Below are 22590 nucleotides of genomic sequence, written 5' to 3'. Positions count from 1 at the left end.
CTGCTTCTGGAAACTCAGGGAGACACATTGCCAGCCCAGGCGTAGGCTCAACCGCGGGACCAGGCCTCAAAGGAGGACGCTCCTTTGTCTCGTCGGATGATTTGAACAAATAGGGTGAAGTTGAAGACTTCTTCAACTTCTTACTCTTTTTCTTTTCGTGGGATTTACCTGAACGCCGGTATGGCTTTGACTGCAGAAAACTGGGCCCTTCCTCTAAACTGGGATAGAGACTGCTGCGGGGTAGAATGTCGACTGGCAAGGAGCTTAAGGAACCACTCCCTCATGGCCTTGGTGTGTATGGTACAGCAGTCGATGCAGGTCTTCACGTTGTGGCCGTTCTCAAGGCACAAGAGCAGACAAGATGTGGAACCATCACCGACATGCCTAGTGGACATCCCTTCAACACCAGGAGAAAGAGTTAAAAAAACTTTAACAAAAAGTTGAAAAAGGTCAGTCAAAAAATGACTGGGGGTAGCTATCTCCGGATGTGCACTGATAGCGTGGAAAGCAAAGAAATACCGTCAGCTTGCTGGGGTGGCTCCTATATAGGCACTGCGCACGTCACTTCTGGCATGGGAAAAGCCGACGATGCCACGCGGAGACGTACAATGTTACCTACCAGCATGCAGTGGTCCTGCTCACAAAAAGTTCCCAGATCCAGTCTGATGCCTGGGGATAATTTTAAGTTTAAAAAATCTGAGGCTAGAAGTCTCTATCAGATGCCTTCACTTCACAGAGACAACTTTCACCCAAGCCTCCAACTTCACCACCTCTCATCAGAATTATCTATCCGTTAACCTCATACTCCTCTATCTGATGGCTTTCTATAACACAGATGACCACCCAGCTGGTGAGGTTTCAGAACAGAATATTTTAAAATGAAATAACATAGCACTAGGGATAAGCTGATATACTTTAATTGTATGCTTGAAAGTATACACTGAGTGGATGAATCTCTATCTGCCTGCAAGAAGGCACTGTCCTAAACAATGTGTGGACCTTAGTAAAGAGTCCCGCTTACCGAAGATATCGTGTGCAAATTCCACAATTCCTAGGTAAAGGAACTGTTCAAGTATACAACATCTGTTAGAGTAAACGACTAAAGATCAATGAAGTGTCTTGCTGAGATCAAGGTATTTGCACTACAATTGTGAGAATCAGAAAAGGAATCTGTAAATCTGTTCTCCCCACAAACAAGAGTCCTTAAAACATAGGCTGGGTGCCACACAAATACAGAATCTGCTACGGTATACAGTGGCTAAAAAAGCCACCACACACATAGAAAAGCACAAATCCTCAGAGCATGCTTTCAAAAAGGATGTAGGCACAAATTTAAGGTTCACAAGAACCAATAAAAAATCTAAATGAGAGGGAGGCATGAAGGGAATGTAAATAGAAAGCTGGGTGTTTGCAGGGATACAATTGCGCTGCTTGGCTACTCTACATTTAGTTTTGGCACACATTTATGTGTAGGCTCACAGCGCCTTATACAAATCTGGGCCGCCATATCTGAGGAGACGCTTTGACTTCTATGAGCCCCAAAGACATCTGAGATCAGCAGCACAATGCCGTGCAGTTATCGCCCCGTTTCCGCCTTGCTAGAATGGGGGGCAGCTCTCTTTCCTTCAAGGCGGCCAAGGCTTGGAATGCCCTCCCATATGAACTGTGACACACTCAGGATCTCAGGCTGTTAATAAAGCAGTTCAAGATCTTGCTTTTTAACTAAAAGCTCAGCTCCTCCTACCGCAGTCTCTCCCGCCTCCTGTAGCTGGCTCTCGTGCCGGGACACTCTTGAGTATCCGTGCGTGCTATAAGTGCTGAATAACATAACATAACATGATGCACATTAATGGAGCTACAAAGAATAGTGTTGGAAAATATGAAAAGTTGATTAATAAAGTTTAAAAGAGATTAAGATAAGATGGAACTTCTATTTCTTGGAAGCTTTTTCATGGTGGTCTATCTTTTTAGACATGTTCAGGTTCCTTTCCTTACCCTGGCTCAGGGGATTCTGATCCAGAGTCTCTCCTTCCACTGCAAAATGATCTTCGTTCCCGTGGCTCGGGAACTGTTGCAGGTTCAATTGTGCTACCCTCTTCTGGAAGATCGGGAAAAAGGAACCTTGAAGAAAAACAAACAATTATCCATAATAAGAAGCAGATACATTCATAGATAGCGTTTTTAGATGACTATGCTGGAGACTATTTACCTAATCTGCCCTAGCATGACTGGTGTTTCACAAGACACACGCTTGACAAATATGCTACTTACCTTCAATTAGGAAAATGCTACTTACCAGTATGCATCTGTTCTTGGCATGTAGAGCTGTAGATTCATAGACTTGTGCATAGATCGCCATCTGGTGTTGGGCTCGGATGTTTGCAGTTTGTTTTTGTCCTGGAAGAAGTCTTTGTAGCCACGAGGTAGGTGACTCCTCCTTAGGACGATAGTGCGCATGGGCATCGACTCCATCTTCAGATTGTTTTGCCATTGAGGGTTGTGATGGAGTTAGTAAGAAATAGCAAAGGATGCCCATGTGTAAAGTATCTAAGTAAGATAGTACTGGAACAGATAGAGGTATCCGGGGAGGTGGGTGGGCGAATACGTATCTACAGCTCTACATGCCAAGAACAGATGCATACTGGTAAGTAGCACTTTACATTCTAGGCATATGTGCTGTAGATTGTATACTAGTGCATAGACTATACAGCAGTTACCTCCTTAGCGGTGGCTACCTGTATCTGTTGCAATGGTTTGAAAAAGTGTTCTTAATACAGCGTGGCCCACGTTAGCCTGTTGCTTTGCTTGCACGTCTACACAATAGTGCTTTGTGAACGTGTGTGGTGTAGACCAAGTTGCTGCTTTGCAGATGTCATTTCGGGGAATGTTCCCTAAGAATGCCATAGACGCCCCTAGTTTACGTGTCGAGTGAGCTCTAGGGGGAATGGTTAATGTGTGTTTAGCATAGCATGTTTGGATGCATTTAAAAATCCGCCTAGCAATCCCTGTTTTTGAGATAGGATTGCCTTTATGATGTGGGGAGAAAGCTACAAAAAGTTGTTTAGCTTTTCTAAAGGATTTTGTGCTTTCAATGTAGTAAAGTAGTGCTCTTTTTACGTCTAGTGTATGAAGAGCTAGTTCTGTAACGGAGTCTGGTAGAGGGAAAAACACTGGGAGTTCGACAGACTGGTAAGGTGGAAAGGAGACACTACTTTATGTAGAAATTTTGGGTTAGTCCTATGAACCACTTTTTTATGATGAATTTGCTGAAATGGTTCTTGTATGGTTAATGCCTTGAGTTCACTGAAAATTCTGAGAGAGGTGATAGCAACCAGGAAAGCTACTTTCCAGGTGAGAAATTGTAATTCGTATTTATGCAGAGGTTCAAATGGGTGACCCATGAGTCTGGTAAGGACCACATTTAAGTTCCATATTGGTGAGGGTGGGACTCTAGATAGGATTTTTCTTTTGAGTCCTTCCATAAATGCTTTGATAGCTCGTACTCTAAACAAAGACAAATGTTGTCTGTTTTGGAGATAGGCTGCTATTGCAGCGAGATGTAGTCGAATGGATGTATAGGCTAGGTTACATTGTTGTAGATGCAAGAGGTAACAGATGACATTTTGAATAGAAGCATCTAGTGCGTTGATTTTGTTATTTGTACAGTAAATTACAAATCTTTTCCACTTCGCGGCATAGCAAGCTCTAGTGGTAGGACGTCTAGGCTCTTTAATGATGTTCATGCAGTCTGGTGGGAGATTGAGGTAGCCAAACTCTAAGATTTCAGGAGCCAGATCACAAGGGTGAGTTGACTGGGATCTGGATGCCTTATCTCTCCATGGTTCTGAGTGAGAATCTTGGGTGAGAGACGTAGCTTTTGATGAGGAACTACTGATAGTTCCAAGAGGGTTGTGAACCATGGTTGTCGGGCCCATGTTGGTGCAACCAGGATCATTTTGAGGGAATGCTGTGTGAGTTTCCGAACCAGTAGCGGAAGGAGTGGGAGAGGCGGAAAAGCATAAGCAAATTTGTCTGACCGGTTCATCCATAGAGCATTGCCTTTGAACAATGGGTGTGGATACCTGGATGCAAAGCTTGGGCATTTTGCGTTTTGGTGTGTGGTGAACAGGTCTATTTCTGGGTAGCCCCACATTTGAAAGAATGGAAGCAGAACTTGAGGATGAAGTTCCCATTCGTGGATCTGCTGTTTTTGACGACTGAGCAGATCTGCAATCTGATTGTGTACTCCTGGGAGGTGTTCTGCAAGGAGGTATATGTTTGGCGGAACGGCCCATCTCCATATGCTTTGAGCTAGGTTTGAAAGCTGCAGGGAGTGTGCCCCCCTGTTTTTGTATGTAATACATTGATGTCATGTTGTCTGTACGGATCAGGACAGTTTTGCCTACGAGGTGGAGTTGAAATGATTTCAATGCTAGGAAGATTGCTAGCAGTTCCAGATAATTTATGTGGAATTGTTTTTGTTGAGAGGACCATAGGCCTTGAATAGTATGATTTTGAAGATAAGCTCCCCAGCGGTGGGCGATGCGTCTGTTGTGAGCACTATCTGTGGAACCGGGTAGAGGAACGGCCGCCCTTTGGAAAGGTTTTGAGTGTTACACCACTGCAGAGAGCGATGCGTGAAGCTATCCACCAACACCAGATCTGTTAGCTGACCTTGAGCCTGGTTCCACTGACGTGCCAAACACTCCTGTAAGGGACGCATCTGGAGTCTTGCGTAAGGGACTACGAGAATGCAAAAAGCCATCATCCCGATTAACTGCATGAACACTCGAGCTGGCGTAAATTTTGATATGAGGGCTTGCATGGTGCTTATTCTGACTGGGTTGGGATATGCTAGAGCTTTTGAAGTGTTTATTGTAGCTCCTAGATATTGTTGTGTTGTGAACAGTTGGAGCTGGGATTTGGAGAGGTTGACTGTGAATCCCAAATCGTGCAGCAACTGTATTGTTTTGTATGTGTGTTGAACACAGCTGCTGTGTGACTTGGCTTTTATGAGCCAGTCATCCAAGTAAGGGAAAACGTGAATATGTTGTCTTCGTAAGTGAGCCGCCACTACTGCGTGGCACTTAGTGAAGACTCTGGGTGCTGTGGTTACTCCGAATAGGAGGACTTTGAATTGGTAGTGTTGTCCGCTCATCACAAACCTCAGATATTTCCTGTGAGCGAGGTGAATGGGAATGTGAAAGTATTCGTCCTTTAAATCCAGAATGGATAGAAAGTCGCCTTGTTGGAGTAGTGGGAGTACCTGTTGGAGAGTGACCATATGGAAATGGTCTGACTGAATGTATAGATTTAATGGTCTGAGGTCTAGTATTGGTCTGAGAAAGCTATCCTTTTTTGGTATTAGAAAATATAGTGAATACACTCCTGTGCCTTGTTCAGGCAAAGGGACTGGTTCTATTGTATGTTTTTGTAATAGAGAGAGAACCTCTTGTTTGAGAAGGGTGAGATGTTCTGAGGACATTGGGGGTTCTCTGGGAGGAATGTTTGGTGGAGTACCAGTGAGTTCCAGGCAATAACCATACTGGATAATTTGTTTTACCCAGTTGTCTGTTGTAATTGAATTCCAGACAGGTAGGAACTGTGATAAGCGTCCCCCGACAGGAGTGGAATGCTCGAGGGGTAGCGGAGGGAAGTCACTGCTTGGTTGCAGGGGAAGTGCATGAGGAATTATTTTTGCCTCTTCCCCTATTGTTGTTTCCTCGATATCCTCCTCAATAGTACCCCCGGGAGCAGGAGGGCTGATTTTGGCTTTTGTAATTAGAGGAGGTATTCTCTGATGATATTGTTTTGGAGCCCTTATAAAAGGAGCGACAAAAGGAGCCTCTGTTAGATGGTAGCTGTAGGGCTCCTATAGATTTGGCAGTTTCTGTTCCTTTCTTAATTTTTTCTAATGAAGAGTCTACATTTGGTCCAAAAAGATGTTGTTGGTCAAAGGGTTGGTTTAATATAGCTGACAGAACCTCCTGTTTGAATCCAGAGATTCGAAGCCAAGCATGGCGGCGTAGCAAGATGCTGGTGTTAATGCCGTGGCATGCTGTGTCAGCGGCATCAAGTGCACATTTTATAGAGGTGTTTGTAATTAATTTACCCTCTTGACCTGGAGTGATGTGAGAGTCTTCCTCCATGCCGGAGTAGTCCGCTTCAGACACAGAGATTTCTTCTTCTTGTTCGGTGCTGTGCTGATGAGTCACCCTGTTCTCCGAAGATGTGCGGCACCGGGCTAGTGCCACGTCTCATCTCGTGACGTCGAGCCCGACGGTCATGAATTGTTTTCTTCGATCGGAATGATCGACAGGCCTCGCAGCTACTTTCTTCGTGCTCCGGGGATTGGCACAGATTACAAACCTCGTGTAGGTCTGTGTGTGGAAATTTATCACCACACTCGGGGCATTTTTTAGATAGAGTCTGATCCATCGACTGCTGGCGTGGTCGGCGAGGGTAGGCTTTGCGGCCCACGTCAAAGCTCTCGATCGAAGTTGCTGGATTTCAACGATGAGCGTCGAAGGGGAAACCCATGATCGAAACAATACCGTTGAGGGGAATGATTGAGCGTCGAAAAGGTTCGTAGACGACCTCGAACGGGAGCGCAGCAATACACATCCGAACATTCATTCATCCATTCATTCATCCATTCATTCATCCATTCCTATGGGCCTGTTGGCCCATAGGAATGAATGGGAGGCTATTCCTTATTTGCGACTCGCAATTTGCGAGTCGCAAATAAGGAATGTGTAGGAATCGCTATTATTATAGCGATTTCTACATGCAAAGGATTTTGCGAGTCCTTAATTGCGAATCCTTAATATTCGCAAAATCCTAGCTTGATGCATGTGCCAGATCAAGTCTTTGGCATTTTGAAGGTTCAGCATCTGTACTAAAGGGAGGCAGGAGGTCATCAGTTCCGGGTGAGGCACTGAAGATGATCTCAAAAACAGCACTGGTGCAGGAGAGCTGGTATCTTAGGCCAGGGTGACTTCTGTAGAAGTGATGCTGAGACCAGAGCCTGTGAAAGTGTAGACCCAAGTGGCGCAAGAGTCTGAATCCTCGGACCAGAAGTGTATGGCTTACCTTTGGGAGCCAGATGAGGCACAGAGAGTGGAAGGGTAGGCCTGAAATGTTGAAAATGTCCTGCTAAAAAACCACAACTTCGGATAGATCAGCAGATGGAGTTAAAAACTCTGACCAAAGCTTCCTCAGAACCAGGATTGGCTCTGATAAAGAAGAGGAAAATTTCAGTATCACTATCTCTCCTAACAGTCTCGCTGTAAGAAGACCACTTGTCGATTCTTATGGTGTGTCTTGTGTATGCTATGGCAGGCCCCGAAGGTCTCTTTAGTTTTGCTCTCTATCCGGATGCTTTTCTTTTTTTTTTGTTATTATATATTATTCTTATTTTAATTAAAAAGAGACCGAAGCGGATGAACACAGTGGCCAAAAAGGCCTAAATAACAAAATATATCCTGTGGGCATAAATGGATATATAAAAAACTGAACACCGTACCAGCAAGATACCTATGCAAGTAATGTATGCTGCAGCCCGATAATAAAGGGCAACACTCAAAGGCACGCAGAGAACGCCCCGAGTACCAGCGATAGAAAGTGAAAAGGAGGAAATGCCCCCCCCTTTAGAACAGAGTGGCGGCTAGAACACAAGACAGCATTGCCTGCTAGAAGAATCTCAACAGGCACTTACTGCCAAAGGGGAAAACATGAAAGAGTGCGCTTGTAAAAAAGCGCATACCATATCTATACGTAAGAGGTCAACAAGAAGGCATGGCTGATTATTCCAGAATCACCCAACAGGAGATCCAGGAGAAAGACCCGCACAAGACAGATGAGGGAAGCAATCCCCATCGGAAGGGCATTAATGGAAGATGATACACATATAGAATACAGGTTCATACAAGGGCCGCTCAACAGCCATGAGGCAAAGAGAACAGATCACCCAACGACCGAGAGGCAAGGATAACAGGTCACACAATGACCGTGAGGAAGAATAACAGATTATGCAATGGCCATGAGGTGAGGCAGAAGGAAAACCTATGCCTTTCCACAATCGAATGCCAACCAGAACGACCCTGCTGGGCGTCCTCAGTGGTGAGGATGGTCAAATACCAGTGGAATTTGAACCCCTGGTTTGGGGGTGCCTGTACCACCAGAGGCAAAAGGCAGCACCACTTAATCACAAAGCTTAGGGACAACACTTCTGCAAGAAGATCGTCAATCCAACCTCTAGCCAGGAGAGGTGGCATAGTGCAATACTGGTGTGTGTGAACAAAGCCACAAGGTACAAATAGCCAACAGGGGAAAAACGATCAACCGAAGGGCGACGTTGAGCGTGAGTTGATACAGAAAAAGCTCCTCAAGAAAACATGTCGCCATTGTAACAATCGAAGAGTAGAAGGAAACAACTCCAAAGGACTGTAGAGCCAAAACTGTGTACCATTAAGACATAATAGAAATCCAAGGGAAATAAGGGGCTGCCAAAGGAATTGCAACCAAAAAGGAATATGCAACTTACCAGTATGCATCTGTTCTTGGCATGTAGAGCTGCAGAGCCACACACTTAGGATAAGATCGCCATCTGGTGTTGGGCTCGGATGCTTGCAGGTTGTTGTTGTCTTCGGAAGAAGTCTTTTGGTCACGAGATAGGTGACTCCTCCCTTGGACTACAGTGCGCATGGGCATCCACTCCATCCTCAGATTGTTTTTCGCCATGATGGGAAATGATGGAGTGTTTAAGAATAAAGAAAGGATGTCCATGTGTAATGTCTAATTAAGACAATGCTGGAACAGATACAGATCCCGGGGAGGTCGGTGGGCGTGTGTGGCTCTGCAGCTCTACATGCCAAGAACAGATGCATACTGGTAAGTAGCATATTCCGTTCGAGACATATGAGCTGCAGATCACACACTTAGGATAGACTATACAGCAGTGTCTCCCCTAGCGGTGGTCATCTGTATCGGTTGCAGCAGTTTGGAATAAAGTTTTAAGGACAGCCTGACCCACAGAAGCTTGCTGTTTGGCTTGCACATCAACACAGTAATGTTTAGTGAAGGCGTGTGTTGTAGACCATGTGGCTGCCTTACAAATATCTTCTAAGGGAATGTTTCCTAAGAATGCCATGGAAGCCCCTATTTTGCGTGTGGAGTGCGCTCTAAGGGGAACTGTTAGAGTGCGTTTAGCTTTTTGGTAACATATTTGGATACATTTAACAATCCACCTGGCTATCCCTGATTTGGAAATGGGGTTGCCTTTATGTGGTGGAGAGAAAGCAACAAACAATTGTTTGGTTTTGCGGAAAGATTTGGTTCTGTCAATGTAATACAGCAGGGCTCTTTTAAATCTTAAGGTATGAAGAGCTCTTTCAGCTACCGAGTCCGGATTTGGGAAGAACACTGGTAGCTCGACTGATTGGTTAAGATGGAATGGAGAAATGACTTTTGGCAGGAATTTTGGATTTGTTCTAAGAACCACTTTGTTATGATGTAGTTGTAGGAATGGTTCTTGTATGGTTAAAGCCTGGATTTCACTTACCCTTCGAAGGGATGTGATAGCAATAAGGAAAGCCACTTTCCATGTAAGGAATTGTAGTTCGCATTTATGCAGAGGTTCAAATGGGGGACCCATGAGCCTAGTGAGAACAATATTTAGATTCCACACTGGAGAGGGTGGTAATCTGGGAGGAATAATCCTTTTAAGACCTTCCATGAAGGCTTTGATGGCAGGCACTTTAAATAGTGACAAGTGTTGTCGATTTTGTAAGTAGGCTGCTAATGCTGCTAAGTGGAGACGTATGGATGAGTACGCTAAATTACATCTTTGCAAGTGTAGTAAGTGTAAGCAAATCTTTTCCATTTTGCAGCATAGCAGGCTCTAGTAGTAGGCCGTCTGGCCTCCTTTATAATATTCATGCAGTCTGGTGGTAGGTTGAGGTAACCGAACTCTAGGACTTCAGGAGCCAGATCGCTAGGTTCAGTTGATGTGGATCGGGGTGTCTGATTTCTCCATGGTTCTGGGTTAATAAGGACGGGGAGAGGCGCAGTCTTTGGTGTGGAACTAAAGAGAGTTCCAGCAGTGTTGTGAACCAGGGTTGACGTGCCCATGTGGGAGCTACTAGTATCAGCTTGAGAGACTGTTGCCTGAGCTTGCGTACCATGAATGGAATGAGTGGGAGAGGCGGAAAAGCGTGCGCAAATCTGCCTGACCAGTTCATCCATATCGCATTGCCCTTCGACTGTGGGTGGGGAAACCTGGCGGCGAAGGTTGGGCATTTTGCGTTTTCGTGTGTGGCGAACAGGTCTATGTCTGGTTGGCCCCATTTTTGGAAGAATGGGAGTAGGACTTGTGGGTGTAATTCCCATTCGTGGATCTGTTGGGTTTGTCGACTCAACAAATCGTCAATCTGATTGTGAACTCCTGGAAGGTGTTCTGCTAGCAGGTAGATGTTCTGGGGAATTGCCCATCTCCAAATGTTCTGTGCGAGCTGGGACAGTTGGAGAGAATGTGTGCCTCCTTGTTTCTGTATGTAATACATGGCTGTCATGTTGTCCGTCCTGATGAGGACAGTTTTGTTCTTTAGATGTAATTGGAATGATTTCGATGCTAGGAACACTGCCAGTAGTTCCAGGTAATTGATATGGAGCACTTTTTGTTGAGTGGTCCATTTGCCCTGAGTGGTGTGTCCTGGGAGAATGGCTCCCCACCCTGTGAGAGATGCGTCGGTTGTCAGCACTATCTGTGGAAGAGGCTCTAAGAACGGCCGCCCTTTGGACAGGTTTATGGTGTTCCACCATTTTAGTGAGCGATGTGAGCGACTGTCCACTAACACCAGATCCGTAAGTTGTCCGTGAGCCTGGTTCCACTGACGTGCTAGACATTCTTGCAAGGGACGCATTTGAAGTCGTGCATAAGGCACAATGAAGATGCATGACGCCATCATGCCTATGAGTTGCATGAACACTCTTGCTGGGAGAGAGTGTTGGGATTGAAATTTTAAGATGAGAGCTTGTATATTGGTTATCCTGGCTGGGCTGGGATAAGCTATGGACTTGGAGGTATTTATGGTGGGTCCCAGATATTGATGTATGTGGGAGGGTTGTAGGTGAGATTTGGGATAGTTGATGGTGAATCCCAAGTTGTGTAAAAGTTGAATAGTTTGGCGAGTGTGTAGAACGCATTTGTTGAATGAATTGGCTTTTATGAGCCAATCGTCGAGATATGGGAAGACATGAATTTGTTGTCTCCTGAGATGCGCTGCTACTACTGCTAGGCATTTGGTGAATACTCTGGGCGCAGTTGTCACTCCGAACGGGGGGACAGTAAACTGATAGTGTTGCCCGTCTACCAGGAATCTTAGATATTTCCTGTGAGCAGGATGCATGGGAATGTGAAAATAGGCATCCTTGAGATCTAGTGTAGCAAGGAAATCGCCTTTCTGTAATAGTGGAAGCACTTGTTGAAGAGTGATCATATGAAAATGATCTGAGTGTATGTACCGATTTAGGAGTCTGAGGTCGAGTATGGGTCTTAACGTCTCGTCCTTCTTGGGAACTAGGAAGTATAGAGAGTATACCCCTGTGCCCTGATGTTGGAAGGGAACTGGCTCTATTGTGTGTTTTTGAAGCAAGGAGAGAACCTCTTGCTTGAGGAGTGTAAGATGGTCTGGAGACATGGAACGCTGTTTGGGTGGTATATGTGGGGGGGTATTTGTGAGTTTCAGGCAGTAACCATACTGGATAATTTGTCTTACCCACTTGTCTGTTGTAATGGAATTCCAGACAGGTAGGTACTGTTTGAGTCTTCCCCCGACTGGAGTGGAATGGTCTGGGGGGAGTGGAGGAAAGTCACTGTTTAGTGGCGGGGGAGGTACGAGTGTTGGTATTGCCTCGACCTCGTCCCTTGGTGTTGTTTCCCCTATATCCTCCTCTAAAATATCCTCTATTGCGGGATGTTTGTGTAAAGGTTTTGAACGTGGAGGAGGTGTCTGCTCCAATATTTTTGGATGCTCCTCTATAGAAGGAGCGTCGAAAGGAGCCACGTGGTTGTGGAGACTGCAATGCTCCCATGGACTTAGCAGTCTCGGTGTCTTTCTTCATTTTTTCAAGTGCAGTATCTACTGCTGGTCCAAACAGTTGCTCTTGGTTAAATGGTTGGCTAAGTATGGTACTTTGTACTTCTGGCTTAAAGCCTGAAATAAGTAGCCATGCATGGCGTCTAAGAATTACGCTTGTATTGATTGCTCTAGAGGCAGTGTCTGCGGCGTCAAAAGCACACATTTAATTGAGGCATTTGAGATGAGCTTTCCCTCTTGTATAAGGTCATTTGCTTGGGTCTTGTATTGGTCTGGTAGGTGTTGTATGAGATCTTCTAACTGATCATAGTGAGCCCTAGCATAGCGTGCCAATAGGGCTTGTGTGTTGGCAATACGCCAATGGTTAGCTGCTTGTGCTGCTACTCTTTTGCCCGATGCTTCTAATAGTTTGGATTCTTAGTCTGGGGGCGGTGTATCTTCTGTTGTTTGGGAGTTAGCCCGCTTCCTTGCGTTGGAAACCACCAAAGAATCCAGAGGGAGCTGTCCTTTAATATAAGAAGGGTCTTCTGGGGCAGGTCTATATTTTTTCTCAATTCGAGGGTTAAGTACCCTGGCCCGTACGGGGTCCTTAAAAACTTCTGTGGCGTGTTTTATGACCCCTTTAATCATAGGTAAAATTTGAACTGATTTCTGAGACTGCTCAAAAGTGTCTAAAAGGAAGTCTTCCTCGGGTGCATCTGAGTGCATGGTGACGCCATGGTAAAGTGCTGCTCTGTGTACTAGTTGTCCAAACCCGAGGTGGTCATCTAGAGGTGAGGGTTTTGAAGGGTATGTAGTAGGATCAGGTACATCAGGCAGAGGGTAAGCCCAGTCGTCCAATGGTACAATATCCGGATTTGTGAAAGGATCAATAAGATCATCCGGATCACCCCTTCCCCCTAGGTCGCCATCATCATCCTGTGGAGGTGGTGTATGTGAAGGAGATGGTGGAGGTAATGGTGGTGGAGGCATGGGGGTGGGGTAAGAGGTCGTACAGGAGAGGAAGGAGGAATGGGTGAAGTGGCCGAGTCCTTCTTCTTTACAGGAGCTGGAGAAGGTGTTGTGTCTAGCTTCCTTTTCTTACATGGCACAGCAGTGACATGTCCAGTTTTTGGATTAATATAGATCCTTTTTTGCGTTGGATCTGGGTGGAAAAGTTCTTGGTCTTCAGGAACAGACTTTGGCGCCGATTTTTTCGGTTCCGATCTATGTTTTGGGTGATCGGTAGTGTCTTTAGGAGGTGTAGTATAGACCTTAGCCGGTTGTTTCGGTACCGATGAGGGTTTCGGTCCCGATGAAGGTTTTGGTGCCGATGAAGGTTTCGGTGCCGAAATGCAGTCTTTAAGCTTGGGAGCTTTTGGTGCCGGTTTGTCTATGGGCCTCCAAAGCGACTACCCCCTCACGTTCTTACCCCAATTGGCCCTGTGAAACATCCACAGAAACCATCAGTGCCAAAAACTGCTCCATAAACGGCACGGCGCCGTACCGACATCTGCATGGGAAGGAGGGAAGGCATCGGATGACGTTGGGCAGATGCAAGGAGCCGAGGTGAAGCTGACTCTACAAAATGCGCAGTCGTGTTGTGCACTGACTCCAGCTTGGAGTCCTCAGGCACCGTAAAAATAGACACTGGCAAGTTGACCAGCATTGCATAGGAGTCAACCGACATCACTAGTGGAAGCCCCAAAGGACCGAGCATCGACACCTCTGTGTCTGAGACTGGAACTGCAGACGAGGGCGAACCTGCTGGGGATTACATAGTTATTGCACCTACAACCTCTTTGGGGCCAGCAGGCGCTCTAGAGGAAGACGAGGGCCAAAAGACAGGATAGAGAGTCTTGTAGTACTACTGCATCTGGTTCCAGGTCGCCCTGGCTCCAGTAACAGTCGGGAGGCGATACACATCACGAGTCAAAGAGCCAGAGAGGGCCAGGTCTTCGATCTCTTGCAACTCCGCTAACCATGAGCTGTAGCTGGAGACTGGGACAGCTGCCATTGACCTTGGGGTGAACAGCAGCGCACACGGGAACGACCCCTGGACCAAGAGGATGACCGATGACGCAAGGAGCTGGAAGCCCATGACAACCTCGCTATCAGAAGCTTCATGCGCCGTTCTTTCAGCACCTCCGACCGCTGGCAGGCGTCACACTTGTTGGCGTCGTGATGTTTGCCTAAGCACCACATACAGATAGAATGTGGGTCCGAACCTGACATCTGGCAAGCACAGGACCCACAGGACTTAAACCCAGAGGGCAAAGGAATTTAGCACACTGTTCCAACGAGAAAAGTTTGTCACAACAGGTGAAAAATGGCCAGAGATATGCTACTTTAGATCCACGTGCAGCGCCGAAAAAGAAGAAACTGACGTCAGCGCGCCAGGAGACTTATATGGCTCCTCTGACCTCATACCTGGAGCCGATGTCGTATGGAGCCATGAGGCGCCGCCCCCCGGCGCGCAGATGTACTACTGAGAAAAAAATCCAGAAACAGTCTGACGCCTGGGGAAAATTCACAAGTTAAGGAATCTGCGGCTAGATGTCTTTATCTGATATAGAAAGTTATAGAAGAAAAGGTTACCATAGGTAACATTTCTGGTGGATTCTCTACCTACCTGCAGATTCATTAACTTGTGTGAATCTTTGCCATGCACCAAGTTGGATCTGGAAACAATTTACTATAGATCTCAGACTAACAAGCCGCGCATGGCTCCCAGTCTGCTCCCACACCTCCACGGAAGTGAGGTCACAGAGTCGTATATGGTGCCACTGAGTGCTCTGATGTCAGTTCTCATCCTTTTTCCCAGCATGCCCTCAGAGGATGAGGTGAGTCTGACAAATTCAAAGTAATGAAATGCACAAAACTCAGCAGTAACCACTCAGAAGGGGGAGGAGGTATAATCTGTAGGTAGAGTATCCATCAGCTAGATTGCTAAAGAAGGTAAGTAATGTTTTCTTCTGCTAAAGATACTTCTATCTACAGTTTCCTCACCTCAATAATCCAAGCAGTAACCCATGAAGCCTGAGGAGAGAAAAAAGTCAAAGGGTCCACCAACACAGCAATCAGAAAAAAAATCCAAACTTAGGCAATGACAGACACAAGTGCGTCCTGAAAGAAACGGCAACTCAGGCTAAATTGGTAACGTCCCAGATAGCAACTCACCAAAACAAAGCAGAACCTGAAACCAGAGTACCTCTACCTACACTCAGCTAACAACTGTAACCTAGAAAAACATAGAAGAACATTGTTAAGAACCCCAACAGTCACGTATAAGAGCAAAGGGTTTTAGAACGAATAGCCACACCAAGGAGGCACCAAAATTCAAAGACACCTAAAGGGAAGGAAAGAAATCATGTTCCAGACCTCCACCACTTGAACTTAAAAGATATAAGATAAAATAAGTCATCCAAACACAATCACCAACTCCAGATACTAAGGAACACGAGAAAGGTGCAATGCTGCACAAGTAGAAGGGAGCAACCATTTGTCACACAACACATTCTCGCCACCAAAGGACAAACAGAAGAGAGGACTACACAGCAACTAGCAGAAACTGAACCCCACCCCACAGCAGAGAACGAAGTTGCAAGGAAGATCCCTACTGGCAAATATAGCCTCTCTGAGCAGTCTAAGCAACAACGGTGAGCAGACCCAAGACAAATAGTCTATTTATGTTGCACCCAAAATGTTACACTCACTGGCTAACGGGTAAAAGTAAAACACTTTTGTCAAACGAATAGCAAACACCACTGTGAAAAAAAGAAACATTTGAAGAAATGCCAACAGATGTGGCAATAGACCCCGGGGAAACCTTAAAAACCAAAGACAGCAAAAGACAATCATTGACAGGAGTGCCCTCTGGACAGAAACTATCCAATGTGGTGTGCAAACAGGTAAATGTAAGACATACTCAGCTCTTGTCTCGGAGCAAGGGCATAAAGAAAGAAAATAGGGATAAAGATGAAAAAGAAGAGGAACATGGGTGTCTATCAAGCATCAGCAGCAGCAAGGAACAAGGACAGCAAACACACTGGCACGGACACCTAAAGGAATAAGGAACACCTTTCTACCTGCAAAACATGGGAGGGATGGCTGATGAAGAATATTGGAAAGGCTAGCAGGAGGGCATCATAAACTACTACAGGGACACCATAAGATATATTACTCATCAGCACTAGGGAAGGTATGAAGGATTTCCTGCAGCTCCTAAATGGCCAAGCCCTCAAACAACAACTAGCCTGCCTGTCCAGCCTCTGGAACGTACTCATAGGGCCCAAATCGAGCACTATGTGGTAGAGATACAGAATAGTTCATGGATTTTGCCACTGAGTCCAGTGTGTTAAGGCCAGATCTGAGGAGCTGCTTGGCAGGTCCAAATCTATCATAAACCACCTCAAAAAAAGTAGCCACTAAGGAGCATTGAAGTAGTGGGGCTTCATACAGCATTACAAGAATAGACGACCGCACCACCCAATGAAAAACTTTGTTTCATATCACATCTATTCCCAATCTGATTAAATGGATGAAGGTGAAGAGGGAGGGGAGGGTGTTGTGTGGGGGGCGGGAGGGGTTAAATAAATCTGTGATCTAAGGAGGAGTGCCATGCAAGAATGTCAGACTCTGGATTCGAAAACATGAAATCACACAACTTCCCTGACGTCATAATGGAATATGCACAGAACTCGGGTGAGCAAATCTATCAGCTGGAACTCCAGGGTAGTGATTAAAAGGCACAAGGGAACACAGCACAAGGATACACACTAAATGTCTATTCATATATGACTAACAAAGCAGCCGATGCCTGGAATACTCATTAAGATCCCTATGCTGACGCCAGGTATGGCTCAATTATAATCGCTGATGGAGCAGAAAGTAACATTGGCCTCAAGTGACATGCTTCTGAGAATGGGGCATTTGATTAGCTTAGAAGCTTCTTAAGGCCTAACGGTGCATCAGAAAGAGTCTTAGGGGTTGGAGCCTTGCCAGCAAAGTCTGGATGAATGCCACCACTTGAGCAGGGTCCGTACCAGGCGCCAGAAAAACCAGGAGCAGATCTGGCAGCACTGCGCACAGCACCAGAATAGAGTCAGGCACTGGTGCCCGACCAATGTCTAAAGGGTAGGAGCAGAGTCTGAAGATTTACGTTTGGAGCCAAGGGGCTACCCCGAACAGGCAACATGCCAAGAGGTCTAAAGCGCCATTGTATGGGAGGAACACCTTGCGACAGCTGGGATGTTAAGGGGCTGAGTGGAAGCAAGATCCAGAACGAGATCTGAACAGATGACGCTCTGGCTGGCTTATGTGGTCAATCCGAGTGCACCTTCCATCCACTGAAGTGTATAAAAATATAAGCACAAGCCAAAGAAAGTCTGGGAAGACTCTGGCCCCTGCTCGCTGAGAACAAAGACAACATAACAGAGAATGAGCAAGGATTTAAAAAAGCCAAAAGTAGGATCCTAAGCACTGTAAAATTCCTTGACAGAAAAAAGAAAATGTCAGATGAGAGCACACTAGATCTGCATGAAAGGACACTGAAAAAAGAGAGCCAATGTCAGGTTAGCACCATTTACAAATCTGAGACATCACATCCAGGAAGGTGCCTGAGCCGACTGAACTATGGGACCACCTGTCGGCAAGGGAGAGCTATTAAAAATGTTTTTACTGATTCATACTAACTCCTGGAATAGATTCAAGAGGTGAGGACACTGCAGGTAGAAGTATCCAGAAGAGAAATTGCTTACTACTGTTGGGTGAAAAAATAGGACCTGCTGAAAGTGACCTTCATGTCACAGACGGAGAGGACAGATAAGCATGGGTGGAACTTGATAGAGTATAGACTATTATACTGATAGCATGTTGCATTTCATCTGTGTGTGCACTGGGTTATGGAAATTTGACCTGAATGGTAAGGGTGTGCAAAATGTGCATAATTTGATTTTGTGTAATTACATAAAATCTTGCAAAATTTCACGTAATTATGTTAAATGTAAATCTGTCATTTTGCGCTATATTTTGATGTGAAATGCATCCGCATAATAATTTTTTGCACAGTGACATATTTAACCCCTTCCCTGCTCATGACGGAACCGTTCCGTCATGAGCCACGGTTGGCGTGTGCTCATGATGGAACGGTTCCCCTAAAATAGGTTCTCCTCCACCGAGCCACATATACAGCAGTGTTGTAGTAGATCGCAATGGTGTCCAGCAGATCTCCCCATGCTGGAGCCACTGCCTGCAGAGGCACCAAAGGAGAGCCATCATGTGCCAGCATGCGTATGTGACCCAGACCATGAAAAAAGTCAGCAGGCCAAGTAAACAAAGAATCATCAGGTCTTGAATCTGAGTTCCCTCTTGAAACATCAAATTAATATACTGAACGTCCCATGTCCACTGAGGAGAAGGTAAAGCTAATGCAGATGCTATGTCCAGTAATGCCATATGAAGACGAGGCACTGAAAGGGCTTTAGGTAAGGCTTGGGCATGTTGATGAAAAAGTCAAACAGCAGCGATGCAGTTATTTGCAGGTGTTGCCATTTATCCAGGTACAGGAATATAGAGCCTTCTGAGATAAGCTGCAACCACTGCCTTCACCTAGGTGGAGGTGCCAATGTCAGTCGAAATGGGAGGACCACAAACTGGTAGTGAGTGGACCTTGCCATGCATTGCAAGTACCTCCTGTGCAGGACTGGTTTTCTGAAAACTCTCTGCCTGCAAGCAGATGTATGCTATCCAGGCTTCCACTTCCAGTCGCAGAGGAACCAGAACATGGACAGCATCATCAACTTTTCCTTGCAGAGGTAAAAGTTCACAAGCTTGAGATCCAGGATCATATGACTGCTGTCATTCTTGTGAACAAGAAAGTACTCCGAGCTACACCACTACCCAAATTCCTGCTTTGGAACCAACTACCACTCCTTACTTCTTTGTGCGGCAGGGCTTCTACAACCTGGTGCCGTATCTGCAAATGGTTTTCTAACTAAATGGACTGAGCGACAGAGATGTGGGGAGGAGTGTGCTGAAAGGTGTAACGGGGGGCTTGGATCGAGGTCTAGACAAGGATCAAGGTCCACACAATGTCGTGTTAAACCCGGCTTTATTTTACTGTACACCCGTTTTTTATAAGTAGCCATAGTTCAAGAAGGAGGGAACGGATAATTCCTCTTATCCGGTCGTGGCTCCAATCACAGTCAGCTCTCGTCATCTTCTTTTCTTCCCGTGGAGGTCAGGTGTGCTTGTGCAAAGGAGAGAATAGAGGCAAGTATTAGGACGGCTATCCGGTCACAGTATTGGGGAAAAGGAGTGAGGGATCAGCCGTGCTCAATCTTACGTCTACGGACGTGTACGTGTGCAGGAAAGTACCAGGAGATTTGAATGGAGTCAGGCACCCTACTCGCCGGCTTTTTCCCTCCACCCGACCCCACCCGCAAAATGTTCCCGTCCCGTGGAGAGCCACGCTCCTCCATGAGCGTGGCTGGGCGCAGGGCCGTGTTGTTGGCCTCCTGGCACTCCGGTCATCCTTGGTTCCACTAGGTACTCCGGTTAAAGCAGGGATTCCTCTCCTGGCGAATCCGTCATCTTCTTCGTGGCATTCACAAACGAGTCTTCGTCTCCCCTTACGGGTTTTTGGCGATCACTCCCTTGACTTCGGTGTTCAGGGATTGGCCCTGGGAGAGTGTCGTCAAGCTCCTGGGCGGAGTCGTCATAGGAAGTGTATCCCTTAAAGGAGCTGTGAGCAACAAAGGGGATGTCGGTGTGTACTGTAGTGCTTGGAGCGATAGTCCAGTCGTCCGGCTGAAAAGAGATGAGAGGGCTGGTTTCAGAAGGAACAGTCCACCAGTCCTTGGTAGGTACAATCCCCACGTTTCCCTCTTGGCTCTCCTGCGGGATGTCGGGTTCGCGACAGTAGGGCATTCACCTTTCTACAATATGAAAAGCCCACTAGTCCAATGTTATTGTCTTCCAGGCCTGTAGAAAAGGAGGTCCTCCCACAGGCTGCACTTTCTCCTTCAAGGTTGACCCACAGAACACTATACTTCAATACCCCTATCGACCTGAAAAATAAGCTCGAGCTATCTGGTAACGCCAGGCCCTGAAGGAGCACCAGCACTATGCTCCTCAAGCCAAAGAATTTTTTTTTAAACTGAAAACCTACAAACGTACTTTCTCTGGCGTTGCCCCGAGAATATGGAACTCCTTACCTGCCGAAATAAGACTAATTCCCTCAACCCTTGCCTTCAAAAGGGAAGTGAAAGCTCTACTGATGAACAATACACTGAACTAGAAACTTTGCTCCTTTTGGCGCCCTGCCTGTTTTTAACTGTGTTACTCCCCACCCGGCCTCTGCTACGGACCTTTGCTGCACGCCACCATTCCACTTTTATTCCTTATGTATCTTGTCGCAATTGCTAACTGGCCACTATCACGAATCTGTATAACCACTTTGTCACTGTTGTTACTGATGTATACTGCCTTAAATGTCTCCCACAACTCTCGATCTATGTCTTCCGCAACCATCATGTAAAGCGCTCTGATACCTGCTTGGTTCATGTTCGCGTTATACAAAACTTCAAATAAATAGGGTGAAGGTAAAGTGGCCTTCCAGGCGGTGCGAACGAAGCAGAAGGCTGCTGCATGTGGCGGCACCTGCCTTTACTTCTGCCTCTGTACTGTCCGAGAAGCTGGTTCTGTTGCTGGGAAGGTTGTGAGAGCTGGCACTGACAAAAATTGAAGCCCCTTGAGAAGCCTCAAAACTTTCTGAAACTGGCCGTAGTTCATCACTTCTATTGTAAGGAACGGTCCCCTCCTCTGCCTACCTTGAATCTCAGTAGTGTAGAATCTACCTTATCTCCCAAAAAAGCCTCTCTCCACTGAACCGCATGTTTAGCAATGTTGTCTGGATCTCTGGCAACTGAATAGGCAATATCTAGATAGACTCTGATGACCTGTCTAAAGGTGCCTGCCCATCATGAGCACCTCCACAAAGTGGTCCTGAGATCGTCTGGTAATATCCCACTAGGTGTGAGTATCCCGCCTCATCAATCATGGTGCAGATCATCTTTCCTACTCCCTCCAGCTTTTTAGACTCCCTGTCTAATGGGGCTGAATTCAGATTTTGCTTTGGGCAGGAGGAGTCCTGCACAGCCAGCCTTTCTGGGAAAGGATGAGTAGACAAGAAATCTGGCCTCCCACGAGCTGGTCTGTATCATCTACTGCAGATTATGACGTTAGTTTTTTCCATGCAGCTGTCACCAGATCCCTGAGGGCCTCATTAAAAGGTAGTAACAGCTCAAAAGCAGAAGATAAGGGTTTGCAGAACCTTTGTAAAGATGTTAGTTTAGTCTTCCACAATGTGCAGGATAACCTCCAGAACATCTGAAGCCTTTCCTAGAACAGCAGGAAAAAGATCCACAGCAGTGGGAGTCGGGCCAAAGGGGCAACCCATCTAAATCTCTGGAGCAACATCCAGTCCATATGCCTGTGTCATGCTGAATAATGCCAGGCTTATGACTTAGGTCTGAAACAGCGTCAATGATTTCATGTACTGTGTGCCAATTACACTGGTGGTAAGTATTTCACTGTTTATATGCCTTTTCTACCTCTATTATCCATTGGGCTCTCCTTTATACAATACAATACAATACAATATAACGAAATTTGTATAGCGCGCTACTCACCCGTAAGGGTCTGAAGGCGCTGAGGGTTACTACTGCTTGAACAGCCAGGTCTTGAGTTGTTTCCTGAAGGAGAGGGTCCAGGGTCAGCCGTAGGTGAGTGGGGAGGGAGTTCCATGTCTTGGCTGCCAGGTAGGAGAAGGATCTTCCTCCGACGGTGGATTTCCGAAATCGTGGGACGGTGGCGAGGCTGGCGGATCGGAGCTGTCGGGTGGGTGTGTAGAATGTGAGGCGGCTGTTGAGGTAATTCGGGCCCGTGTCGTGGAGAGCCTTGTGTGCGTGGGTGAGGAGTCTGAACATGATCCTCTTGTTGATGGGGAGCCAGTGCAGGTCTTTCAGGTGGGCAGAGATGTGGCTGTGGCGAGGGATGTCCAGGATGAGTCGTGCAGAGGCGTTCTGTATGCGCTGGAGTCTTTTTTGGAGTTTGGCTGTGGTTCCAGCGTAGAGGGTTCCTGGTTTCGGTGGGGATCCATCGGAAGATCTTTCCGAGCATGCGCAGGGTGTTGAAGCAGGATGACGAGACGGCGTTGACTTGCTTGGTCATCGTGAGGGAGGAGTCCAGGATGAAGCCCAGGTTGCGTGCGTGGTCCGTTGGCTTGGGTGCGGTGCCCAGGGCAGGGGGCCACCAGGAGTCGTCCCAGGCCGAGGGAGATGGTCCCAGGATGAGGACTTCCGTCTTGTCTGAGTTCAGTTTCAGACGGCTGAGCTTCATCCATTCCGCGACGTCTTTCATTCCTTCCTGGAGGCTGGCTTTGGCGGTGGCGGGGTCGTTGGTGAGGGAGAGGATCAGCTGGGTGTCGTCAGCGTAGGAGATGATGTTGAGG

General features: G+C 46.5%; 1 protein-coding gene across 2 annotated transcripts in view; it reads right to left on the bottom strand.

The window, feature by feature from the left end:
- ALS2 (alsin Rho guanine nucleotide exchange factor ALS2) overlaps window positions 1-22590 on the bottom strand; it is a 1262853-nt gene that overhangs the window by 217534 nt on the left and 1022729 nt on the right. For both annotated transcript variants that reach the window (XM_085648975.1, XM_085648976.1), the window contains exon 28: window positions 1996-2121. In XM_085648975.1, coding sequence (XP_085505101.1) covers window positions 1996-2121 — 126 coding nt within the window. The remainder of the gene's footprint in view (window positions 1-1995; window positions 2122-22590) is intronic.

This window comes from Triturus cristatus, chromosome 3_2 (genome assembly GCF_964204655.1).
Source record: "Triturus cristatus chromosome 3_2, aTriCri1.1, whole genome shotgun sequence".
NCBI lineage: Eukaryota > Metazoa > Chordata > Amphibia > Caudata > Salamandridae > Triturus > Triturus cristatus.
Note: the sequence above shows the minus strand (reverse complement) of the source record. Positions and strands in the feature narration are given on the sequence as shown.